Source organism: Gorilla gorilla, chromosome 1, assembly GCF_029281585.2.
Source record: "Gorilla gorilla gorilla isolate KB3781 chromosome 1, NHGRI_mGorGor1-v2.1_pri, whole genome shotgun sequence".
Lineage (NCBI taxonomy): Eukaryota > Metazoa > Chordata > Mammalia > Primates > Hominidae > Gorilla > Gorilla gorilla.
Window position 1 is genome coordinate 231,249,579 of NC_073224.2, and position 12,399 is coordinate 231,261,977.

Here is a 12,399-nt window from a genome sequence, read left to right on the forward strand (position 1 = left end):
ACACCATGGAATAATTTCCCTCTACCCAGCAACTTTGCAAAACAGCTGACACTGTCACAAATAGTGGTGTCCAAACTCTCTTAGGCAAGGTCACCTAGGGAGTTGAGGAAATGCATATTCCTGGGCCTGGCCCTAGAAGTGTTGACTTGGTACATCTCAGGTGGGACCCTGGAATCTGCATTTTCACAATCCCCTCCCAGATGCTGCTGATGTGTGTGGTCTGAGGATAGCTGGTCAGGAGGCTCTTAGAGAAAGGAACATGGGTCTTTGGGCCCAGGGATCTTGGGCCCTCAGGCCAGGCACTTTTCACAGCACTATCAGGTCCAACACGCCTTCAGAATGAAGCGTCCCCACCGCAAGCTTAATGTGCTCTTGCTAATTCTTTGGAAACTAGCCGTGACACGTGATCACATCTTAGTAAATTTCTTGACTGTCATTTTATCACCCATTGATCCCCTAAATAAGCCAGAGTTTCCTGTCCTTTCTGTCGGGGGCTCTGCCCACGTGGCTAGCAGAACAAGTTCACTCTGCAACAGTTCAGCAAACATCACCGTGCACTCAGCCCCAGGGGACACAAAGACGAATGAAGGACCTGCTCCTTCCCCTAGAGCCTGGACTCTGAGGACGCCCACAATGGCTCACACTCTGCTCCTAAAAAGCCCACAGTCAACTCAAGCTCTACAACCCCACAAACCAACCTGATGCGCTCACGAAGGCACAGAATCACTGTCTGTTAGACTTGGCAAGTTTCTGCAGCTTGGGCTGCCAGGCTGAGGAACTTCTGAAATGGGGATGAGGCTGTTCTGGGATCCTCCCTCCAGGACTCTCCTTCTCCTTCTCTGTCTGGGGCTTTGCCTGGCATCCCACCCTCTGCCAAGGGGTGGTAGGGAGTCAGTCCATCATCTGCTGAAAATGTGGGCCGTGGAGCTGGCTGGACCCAGGAGGGGTCAGCTATGTCTCTTTCCCCTCCCCCGAGGCACAAACGAGGAACTCAAAAATGGTTTGATATTTTAACAAACGTTCCTTTATTAGGTTACTGACTATTACCAACCATCATAAAATAGAACGGGAGTTTCAAAACTGTACAAGCCACAAGGCTCTGGGCTGGTAGGAAAGAAGGGTGGGGTCGAGGGTCCCAGGGCGTCGGGGGGTGGGAGATGCAGAGAGAGCTAGAGGGTCACCCGGCATCTGTGAGGACGGCTGGGTCAAGGCCATAAGCTGGGATCTGTACAAGGGAAACATTCATCAGAATGTGACCCACCTGAAACAGGAGGGAGGAAAATCTTTAACAGTCTTACAGGTAAGGTCCCCTGCCCCGAAAAAAAAACCCTCAAAATAATAAGGGGGTAATGTACATTTCTCACCCAGTCTTGGCACCAATTTTGTGCTTTAAAAAATATACTCCACTGTAAGATTTACTTAAAAAAAGGTACTCTACAGCAGCTGTTTAAAACATAATTCTTACAAATATATATATATGTATATATATTAAACATTTTAAACAAATAAAGTCATCTATTGTACCTGTGCAGAAATGAACCAAAGTTAGACTCTAAGAGAGTTAACTTCAAGCTCAAAGAAATGGCAAAGGCAGTGGCAGGTGCTGGGGTATGCTACGTGGAGGGGTTGCCAGGGATAGGGCACCCCTCTCTTCCGGCAGCCGAGCTACCCCTCTTGCGGCTCTGAGAGGGGTTGGGATGAACTGGGGCTGTTACCCTGGGTCCGGAGCCCCGGCTGGGGTGCTGAGCAGAGACCCGCGCTGGCTTCTGTGAGGCTCGACTCTGCTCCTGGTCTTCCCCATCCCACCCTGCCCCTGGCTTCTCAGGGAATGGAGACCCACTCGCCCTCCCATCTTAGTTCTGGGGGTCCTCTGGCACACCCAGAGCTTCTGAGGATGCACTTGGGAAATCTCAGCTAGAAAAGCAAAAGCAAAATCAAACCCACACCAAAAGACCCACACAAGACTAAAGAAATGCAACCCTGTGCAAGGGTGCCTGAGCCCAAGAGTTAGCTGGTTACCAGGAGACACAGGGGAATTGCTGCAGCCCTTCCAGACGGGCCCCCGAAGACACCCAGATTGCACGTGAGGCTATTTCTCCCTGAGGGGCCCGCTAGGGAACTTGGAGCAGAGCCCCCTGGAAACTGCAGGGCAAGGGACCCAAAGACATACTTGTGCCTGGGCACGTGTGCACATGTGCCCAGGGAGGGCGTGCGAGGCAAACATATCCCAGGGAGGGCACAGGTGGAAGGAAAGTAACAGAACAGCCAGAGAGAGGGGACTGAAACAGGGTTTCCTTTCTAGATGGAATAAATAAATGGCTTTTGTTATTGTTAAAAGAATAAATATAGGGTACGGGGCACTGGCAGCCGGGATGGGTGCTGGGTGCTTATTTGCCTGCAGACAGTTCTTGGTTTCTGCCTTGGTGTCCATGGTGAGTTTTTGACGTCCTGAGCTTTATCTGCCATGGCATGGCCCCACTGGGCACCCTGGGCCGGGCACCAGCCCTTGTCTAAGCACCTCTTAGCACCCCTGGTATCTGCTCTCAGAGCTGTGGTACCACCTGCCACCCCCACCACCCTGGGACCCCCAGGTGGCTGCAGCCTTCTCCCGGAGATGTGGGAAGCACCCGTCCCACCCCGAGAGCAGATTGGAGCTCAATGTAGGGCTTTCGTAGGAGTTTATTCTCTGTGTCTTTTTTCAAAGAGGGGTTGTATATGAACGGCATGCAGGGATGCTGCCTTCTGCTGATGTCGGGAAGGGGGAAAGAGGAGCCTGTGTTGGAATCGGTCCTTGTCCCATGGAGGCAGCCACGGAGGATGAGGGAAGACCAGGGACCTCTGTCCATGGCTATGGATGCCAGTCCAAGGTGCAGGGTGCGGCGGCCCCAGTGGCAGGCGGCTCAGTGAGTTGGCACCAGGTGGCTGTCGCGCTGGCGGTTGATGGTGAACGTCACTGGTAGAGGAGGTAGGCCTTGAGGGAAGCCGGCAGCGGCAGCGTGTGGATCTCCCCCAGGCGCTCCTTCCCCAGGGCCAGGCGCACCGAGCGACGGCACAAATCCATGAGCGGCAGCGGCTCGGCTGGGGAGACAGAGAAACTGCAGGTCAGCGCAGCTTGGGTGGGTGTTCAGCAAACAGCGCTAACCACAGCAGCAATATTATCACTGATTAGTATTCATTCAAATCAGTAAAGAAACAATGAAAAATGCCATGCTTTTTCATTTTAAATTTAGCATGTGAATAGCTGCCACCAGGAGCCCACCCTGGGCTGGGCACCTGGGCGAGCCCTCTGCTAACACTCATTTAATCCTCACAGTGGTTTCTTATGAATGACTTAATAGTCACAGAGACACCATTACCTTCATCCCCATTTTACAGATGAGGAAACTGAGGGACAGAGTCTAAATGACTTGCCAGGGGTCGCCCTGCTGGCAGGAGATGCAGCTAGGATTCGAACCCAGGCGACCCCTGCTCTTCCCCACTGGTGACTCTGCCTGTCCAGGCAAGCAGCTGCCATTGGGGCCTGTCGGTCGGAGCACATGGGAGCCAGCTCTTCCCGGCACGCACCCCCAGCACTGGCTTCAGGAAGGGAATAATTTTCTGTTACCAGCTGCTCTCAGATACCATTCTCACCTCTGTTTTAAAGCTGAAGACTAGCTGGGCAGGGTGGCTCACGCCAGTAATCCCAGCACTTTGGGAGGCCGAGGTGGGTGGATCATTTGAGGCCAGGAGTTCAAGACCAGCCTGGCCAACATGGTGAAACCCCGTCTCTACTAAAAATACAAAAATTAGTTGGGCGTGGTGGCGTGTGCCTGTAATCCCAGCTACTCAGGAGTCTGAGGCAGCAGAATCGCTTGAACCTGGGAGATGGAGGTTGCAGTGGGCTGAGATCACACCACTGCACTCTAGCTGGGCGACAGAGCAAGACTCTGTCCAAAAAAAAAAAAAAAGAACTGAGGACACACAGGCACAGAGGGGACACCCAGTGTGCCAAGGTTCAGGGCTGGGATCTGAATCCAGGCAGCCTGGGCTCAGCGTCCATGTCCTTAGCCACTAACCATGCTGCAAAGGAAGACATGGCAAACCCTGTCCTGTATCATACGTGACAGGCCTGGCTGGCCCCACGGCCTGAAGGTGTCATTTCTGTGCCACATGGAGACAGAGAAACCCCAGGTGTCTGTGCTTCTGTCTGACAGGCAGGCTGAAGGCCCAGGCCAAGCTCAGGCCCCGGGAAACTGGAAATGCCAGCCCAGTTTCAGCTGATCCCCCAGAGCGGCCTGGGCCTTCTCCCCGCAACTGCCCCAGGCACATGGGGCTCTCTCACAGCCAGGGGAACTTGGGCAGAGCTGCCTCAGCCCCCAGGGTTACAGAGCGCTTCCAGCTGCAGCCTCCCGGGCACCTCCATCCTGTGTTCCCAGAGCGCCCAGCCTTGCCTTCCTACAAAGGAGGCTGAGTTCATTCAGCTGCATCTCAGATGAGCCGTCAGCTTCAGATCTCAGGAGTCTGAAACTCATGCCTTCCCAGGCTTCTGAGCGCTGGAAGGCTGCGCGGCCCTGCTCACCTGCTTCGCCAGAGCAGACCCCTCTCTGCTCTCTTTCCTGAAACCAGGTAGGAGTGAGCACACCTGGACCTTTGTGAGGCCGCCCACGCTGTTCTGCAGATGGAAAGCCCTGAAACTAATGGATCTGAGGCTTCATCCACGGTCTCCCCTTGACTTTGAGACTCCTTTGTGAGCAAAATAGTCAGCCCCCAAAACTAAAAGGAACCCGCAAAACTCCATCCTACCAGTAAAAAGTGGATTAAAGTTCTTTAATATTCACCAATGTGTCTCAAATATACGAAAATCAATTACTGAAGACCAAACACTACGGGTGGGGCATGGCAGAATGGAGAGAGGCTGCTTATGGGTATAGGGTTTCTTTTTGGGGTGATGAAAATGTTCTAAAATTGTTTCCTAGATCTCACCATGCAAGAGGCCACTGAATTGGATACCTTCATGGGTGAATTGTATGGTATGTGAATTATAGCTCAGTAAAGCTGTTACAAAATAAAAGAATGGACCTTAGGCTTGATAATGCATTTACTAAACCCCAAGCTTTAAAAGAAGAGGGACCAGGTCAGGCACAGTGGCTCATACCTGTAATCCCAGCACTTTGGGAGGCCAAGGACAGAAGACTGCTTGAGCCCAGGAGTTTGAGACCAGCCTGAGCAACACAGGGAGACCTCATCGCTACAAAAAATAAAAATCAGCCAGGACTTGGGAGACTGAGGCGAGAGGATCGGTTGGGCCCAGGAGGTCAAGGCTGCAGTAAGCTGTGATCGTGCCACTGTATTCCAGCCTGGGTAACAGAGACCTTGTCTCAAAAATGAAAAAAGGCCAGGTGTGGTGGCTCACGCCTGTAATCCCAGCACTTCGGGAGGCCGAGGCGGGCGCATTACCTGAGGGCAGGAGTTCAAGACCAGCCTGGCTAACATGGTGAACCCTCATCTCTACTAAAATTAGTATACAAAAGTGAGCCAGGCATGGTGGCATGGGCCTGTAGTCCCGGCTACTCGGGAGGCTAAGGCAGGAGAATCGCTTGAACCTGGGAGGTGGAAGTTGCAGTGACCCGAGATCACACCATCGCACTCCAGCCTGGGGTGACGGAGCAAGACTCTGTCTCAGAAAAACCAACAACAACAACAACAACGACAACAACAACAACAAAACAACAAAAACAACCCCCAAACTGAACAAATAAATAAACAAAAGAAGAGGGACCACTGCTCTTCATCCCCCGTGGACGGTCACAGCCACAGCTCCTGACAAGGAACTGAAATGTTCTGTATTTTTAATGGAGGATTTTGAAAGGGGGCCTTTTGGGGCCAGCTTAGGATGATTAAGAGGAGCTCTGATTGGAGACGAATGGAGGAATGAAATAACCTTGGGTTCTTCAAGGTCAAGGATCCCACAGACCCCTCGTGATGGGGTGGGACTGGGTTCCACCCACCCGGCTCCTCACAGGGTTGGGTTTCCCTCGGGTAAAACACCCAGCCTGGTGACTCCAGACCCTGCCCCACAGCCTGACCTGGAGCAGATCCCTCCGTCTGCCCGGACTTGTTTCCCCATCTGTAAGACATGGAATCCAGACCAGATTCTCCCCAAAGTCCCATGCAGCCAAGATCCTGAAGGCCAGAAGTGCTTATCGCAGCCTGCGGCCTGGCCTGGCTGTCGGGACTGGGTCTTGGGCACAGAGGAGTGGGGAATTTGCAGGTGTGTTCTCTTCTCTGCTTGGGAGCGCGCCTGCATCTGGCCTTCATCAGGGCCAAGGGGCCTGGGCTGCCCTGAGCTCCCTCCCGGGAGAATGTGGCTCAGCCCCCGCCGGAAGGTGGAGGGGCTCTCCCTCGTGGCTGGAAAGCACCTGAGAAAGCTCCAAGAGCCACCGAATGTGGCCCAAGAGCCCTGCCAGGCTGCAGCAGTGAGGGCTGAGAGGGAGTTCCGTCACTACCCTCTTGGTGTAATGGGTTTCCGATCAACCCATGAAGAAATGTTTCTAGGCTGGACGCGGTGGCTTATGCCTGTAATCCCAGCACTTTGGGAGGCCGAGGTGGGTGATCACCTGAGGTCAGGAGTTTGAGACCAGCCTGGCCAATGTGGCAAAACCTCGTCTCTATTAAAAATACAAAAATTAGCCAGGTGTGGTCGTGCATGCCTGTAGTCCCAGCTACTTGGGAGTTTGAGGATTGCTTGAACCTGGGAGGCAGAGGTTTGCAGTGAGCTGAGATTGCGCCACTGCACTACAGCCTGGGTGACAGAATGAGACTCCATCTCCAAAAAAAAAAAAAAAATTTCTAAAACTGCAGAGGCCCACATGAGCCCCCAGCTCCATCCAGCGCCTTATTTTGAGTGGCTGACACCGCAGCCCCAGCCCCAGCCATGGCCTGTGGGGCACCAGTCGTGTGCCTGATGGGGACTGTGACCCCAACCTACAGATAGGGAAATGGGCTTGGGGAGGTGAGAGTTACAGGTCCAAGGTCTGAGAGCCATGGACTCCAAAGGGATGAGGCCCTCCAGCTGCCACAATCCATCCCCTGTGAACGCAGCTGTGTGGGGTAGAGGACTTGCCACAGCCTGGCCATCTCTGGATCTCACTGAATAAACCAGTTAGGGATGGGTCATGAGATCCACCAAGACGGGCTACAGAAGTGGCAGTGAATGGCTGCAGTGAGGTGTTATGAGCTGAAAATAGGACCAGAGTCACCCAGGCATCCTGTGAATGGGTCTCTTCTCTGGGTCCTCAAGTACATAAACAGGTCACGCCTCCTTGATCTTGCAGGAGGAAACTGATGGCGCACAGGGCCCGGTCTAACTGCTTTCCAAAGGCTGGGCAGAGACCAAGAATGCATGGCCACGGAAACAGACGTGGGCTTCGTGCCGTGAAAAAATGCCCAGCCCCCCTTTCAGCTGGTCACTACCAGGACCAGGGAGTTCTCCCCAACCTCCACACTCTTGACTGGGGGCTGCCAGCTTTGCACTCAGCTCCAGCCACAAACCCAGGTGCCTGCTGAAATCTACCCAGGGGGTGGGCACCTGCCCTGTGGCCTGGGGCCTCTGGCTGCTATGCCCATCCCCGGGAAGCTTAGGCGCTCATTCATTTAAATAATTTCTGTGAATGAGAGTGCAATGCTGAATGAGCAGCAAAGAAATCAGGAAGTCAATCAGGCGCTATTTCTGGGAGCAGAAGGCTGAGGAACTGGAAGAGACAGCGCACCAGCTTCCACATTTCTGTGAGAAATGGCTACCTGGTGGCCCACGTGAACATGCACAGCCCCAGAGCCCCAACCCACAACTGTCTCGCTGTTCCCTGAGAGATTTCAACCCAACTCAAGCCTCAAGAGTGTGGTGCTGTGCCCAGTTCACGGGCTGAATGAATGAGCTGCAGAACGGTGAGGTCAAGGAAAAATGTTCCGCATCAGAGAATGCCCCAGCTTCCGCAATGTCCTCGCCGATAGCTGTCATGGCTCCTGTGGCTGGCCCTGCAAGCAGCTTGTGGGGACCATGCTCCAGGACATGGATTCTAGAATGTCACGGGTCGGGTGGCCATCATAGGATGTGTGTGTGTTCTCCTCTACACTAAGCAGTTCTTACGAAAGAGCACAGCCAAACACAACGTGGAGCCTTTGTCCTTGTCAACTGGGGAAGGATGCCTGAGATCCACCTAGGTGATCAGACACCCTTGGTCCCCTATCCCCCCCAAACTCTGAGAGCCTGCGGTCCTCATATGACCAGACCTTCTGGAGGGGGTGGGGAATAGGGTCTGGAACAACCCCTCCCCGACATGGAAGGAAGGAAGGAAGGGAGGGAGGCAGGGTGGGTGGCCCTGGTGGCAGGGGTATCAGTCTCCTGATGAGTAGCTCCCGGCAGAGTCCAGCTGGCGTGGAGTGCAGGAAGGAGGCACCCGGGAGGAGGCTCTGATCTTGACGAGACGAGCTGACCTTCCCTGAACCTTCAACCACGACAAACCACACCAAACCCATCTGGGAGCCGTTAAAGAAAATTCGAAAATGCTGAACTGCATGGAAGATGCCTCCTCAGTGGGAGATGTCTTTAAAGCAGTGGGGGTAGAGCCAGAGGACCCACAAGATCAGGGGCTCTCCCTGGACAGCCTGCCAGCCTGCTGCTTGCAAACAGGCCTTTCCACATCTCCAGGGAGGGTGGCGGGCAGGCCCAGGGTCAGGCCAGGCCCTGTGTCTCCCCACTCAGCAATGGCCATCTCCACTCCTGCCCTCCAGGAGAGAGAGGGAGAGTGACACAGCAGCCTCTCTGGCTGCATCCTCAGCACAAGGCCTTGTGCCTCGAGCCTTGAGGAGGAATCAGAGCACGGGGCCTGTGGCCCCAGCTGGCTGGACAGTGGGGAGGCCGCACAGGGAAACGTCGAGAACTCAGTACCCCTACTTCTGCCCGGCCACGGCCCCAGTGTAGAAGCCGGGACTCTGCTGCAGGGGGGTTCTGCCTGGCATGCAGGAAAGAGGCCACAGGGGACAGTGGGCTGGGAGACCCCCGGGAAGGCACACACGCAGGGAAACTGCTGGAGCTGCCCTACAAACAGCTGCCCCTCGCGGAAGTCGAACCCAGGGGTAGTGGGGACACTGATGATTCTCCAGATATCCCAGGGAGTGGAACTACCTCCACCTCCAAGACAGAGACAGCAAAGCCCCAGATCAGGTCTGCCACCAAGAAAACAGATCAGGCTGGGCATGGTGGCTCACGCCTATAATCCTAGCACTTTGGAAGACCGAGGCAGGAGGACCACTTAGGAGGCCAGGAGTTTGAGACCAGCCTAGGCAACATAGTGAGACCCCATCTCTAAAAAAAAAAAAAAAAAAAAAAAAAAGGAAGATGACAGATCCAGCCAGGCCTGGCCAGAGCCTCCACCTGTCATGCTCTGCTCCCAGGCAGACCCTGGGATTCGATCTCACCAGGACACCCCCCTTCTTTAGTTGTATTGGAAGGCAAAGCCAACTCTCCCGGGACGGGGGACTTGGGTGGTCTCTGACCTCACTATGGGCACCCCAGCATCGGTAGGGGTGACGTGAGGGGAGGGAGCTCCGGGCTCATCTTTCACCCCCCACAGGTGGCAGCAAAGGGAGAGGAAGGCCTCATGGAGATGGTCTACACTGGCTGCCTCCACATCTGCAGCGGGTTGACCAGTGTCCTCCAATTCATGTTTGCCCAGAACTTCAGAGTGGAGCCTTATCTGGAAACAGGGCCTTGTGGATGTACTTCATTATGACGAGGGCATAGTGGATTGGGGTGGGCCCTGAATCCAATGGCTGGTGTCCCTCTAAGAAGAGGAGGGGCCACAGAGAGACAAATACACAGGTGGAGCACCCTGGGGAAACAGAGGCAGGGACTCAGGGAGGCATCTACAGACCAAGGGACACCAAGGATTCCCGGCAGCCCCCAGGGGCGAGGGGAGGCCTGGGGCGGGCTCCCCCTCAGAGCTCGGAGGCAGTCGAGCCCGCTACCATCCTGATCGCAGACACCTGGCCTCCTGAGCGCTTCTGCTGTTTTCAGCTGTCCTGCTTGTGGTAATGTGTTCAGCAGCCCCAGGAGACGAATACCCCGTCCGTCTTCCTCCAGCCACTCCATCAGGCTCCTCCCGTGCCCCCTGACCCAAGTGACTCTCCTCAAGGTCAACTGCCAATTCCTTGTTGCCAAAGCTGATGGACGGTTCTCAGCCGTCCATGTACTTGACCTGCTGCTACTTTGCCCTTCTGAAAGCCCCTTCCTCACTTGGCATCCAGGACACCAAAATCTACTGGGTCCCTTCAGCCCCCACCCTCCTGGCTTCTAAGCAGGGCTCAGCCTCAGCCCTCTTCTCCTCGCTCTCTAGCCCCTACTTCTGGTGACCTTGCCCAGGGTGGCAGCTCTGAAGTCGCCTATGTGCAGACAACTCCCCCACTGACCGCTGTCCGAGACTAGGCTTGCAGGGCCCCCTGGGTGTGTCGAAGAAGCGTCTCAAATTTAACACCTGCTCCTCCTTTGGGCTTTCCCATCTCGGGTCAGCAGCCCCCGCCTTCACCTGCTCAACCCAAACACTGCGAGTCACCTTGCTGCTTCCCTTTCTCGTCACATCCGGTCCATGGATGAGCCCATTCCAAAGAGTCCCGGAACCGGGCCGCCCCCCACCCCACCCACCCCCCGGCTTCCATCCTGGCCGAAGCTCCCATCACCTCTCACCAGGACAAGCCTGGCTTGTCCCTGGCCTGGACTCTCAGAGGCCACTCTTGCCTCTGCCATCCATTTCTATAGAACAGGCAGAATGATACTTTCTTTTTTTTTTTTTCCCAGAGACGGAGTCTTGCTCTGTTGCCCAGGCTAGAGTACAGTGGTGCAATCTCAGCTCACTGCAACCTCCACCTTCTGGGTTCAAGCAATTCTCCTGCCTCAGCCTCCCGAGTAGCTGGGATTACAGGTACATGCCACCACGCCTGGCTAATTTTTGCATTTTTAATAGAAATGGGGTTTCACCATGTTGGCCAGGCTGGTCTCCAACTACTGACCTCATGATCCACCTGCCTCAGCCTCCCAAAGTGCTGGGATTACAGGCATGAGCCACCGCGCCCAGCCGCAGAACGACACTCCTAAGACACAACATGCTGCCTCAATAAGCGTCCGGAGGTGTCGGGTTAAGCGGGTTGAGGCTGGCAGCGCTAACACCCGCGCCTCACCCTATCACCACGCTGCAGCGGAGCTGTGACAGTGCCCCACCCTCCAATGTTTTGCTCAGTGTCCCAAGAACGACCACATCTATTTTCCAATCTGGAACCTCTAAAGTCAACTGACCACGTGGCCCAGGGCCCATTCATGTCTGACCAGGACTTCCCGGGCATCTGATGCTGGTGGAGAGGAAAAAGCATCCTCGTCACTGACTAATAGCACCCGGCTGTGACGCTGTGAGTGGCCATCTAGATTCCAGCTCACAGATGCGGTTCCCGAATCCTGATTCCCATACTCGTATCCCCCACTCACCCAACACCTTCAGGATTTTCCAAACAAGGAAAATTATGAAAGCATCCAACCTCCCATCTCACGCAGAGCTAACTAAGCAGGAAATTGCCTATTCACAGGATATGTGTCTGCACCTCCAGGACTGGGTGGGCGGAACCCTCTGTTCGAATAGGCTCCAGTCCCCTCCCAGCCACTCCAGGGGTCTGTGTGCTGTATTGGAGCTATGATACACAACCGTGAAGCTGTGCAAACCCAGAGCTCATGACAGCATCAGGGGGCACGTTCCCGGAGGGCACAGGGCTGGAAATCTTCATGGGGCCCCACAGTCTCAGTGGGCAGGCAACAAGAGCAGGTCTGGCAGTCCCCTCATCTGTCTGTCTGCAAAGAATGGACATTAACCTCCCTGGCTCCGTGACCACCCCTTGGCTGGGAGGAGGGAGGCAGGTCTGAGGGTCAGGGCTCCTCAAGATTCTAGGTCCTAGGCAGGATATGCCCAGGGCTCCCAATCTGCAGCCACCCCAGTTTGAGGCAAATTTGGCTGTGGACGTGGTGCCACTCATTTCTGACACCTGGGGAGACAGACACAGAACTCACTCTGCTGGTTCCCTCATCCATTTCCGAGGTGACTTCCCCGGGGAGGTTACCTGCTGGCTGCAGGCCTGGTCACCCACCTCTTCCAGGAGTCGCATGACCTGGGGGCGCCAGGTTGCACAGATGAGGACAAAGCAGCCCTGGGAGCCTGCACCACAGACATCGTGTGTGGCTGTCAACTCACTGCCATCACAATCAAAGTCACAGCAGAGGACCAAGAGAAAGAGGGGCGGGAGGCTTCCAAAGAGAAATGTGTAAGCGTTTGCACATGCCTAACCACCCCGACACTTTCCCCAGTATCTTTCAAAGGCTGACGT

General features: G+C 54.9%; 1 protein-coding gene across 1 annotated transcript in view; it reads right to left on the reverse strand.

Annotated features, from left to right (window-relative positions):
* Positions 1 to 1,001: 1,001 nt before the first annotated feature.
* The window catches only part of SPSB1 (splA/ryanodine receptor domain and SOCS box containing 1), a 78,002-nt gene continuing 66,604 nt past the window's right edge, over positions 1,002 to 12,399 (reverse strand). Inside the window, exon 3 of the mRNA XM_055384052.2 lies at positions 1,002 to 3,078. Coding sequence (XP_055240027.1) covers positions 2,951 to 3,078 — 128 coding nt within the window. The 3' untranslated portion in view covers positions 1,002 to 2,950. The remainder of the gene's footprint in view (positions 3,079 to 12,399) is intronic.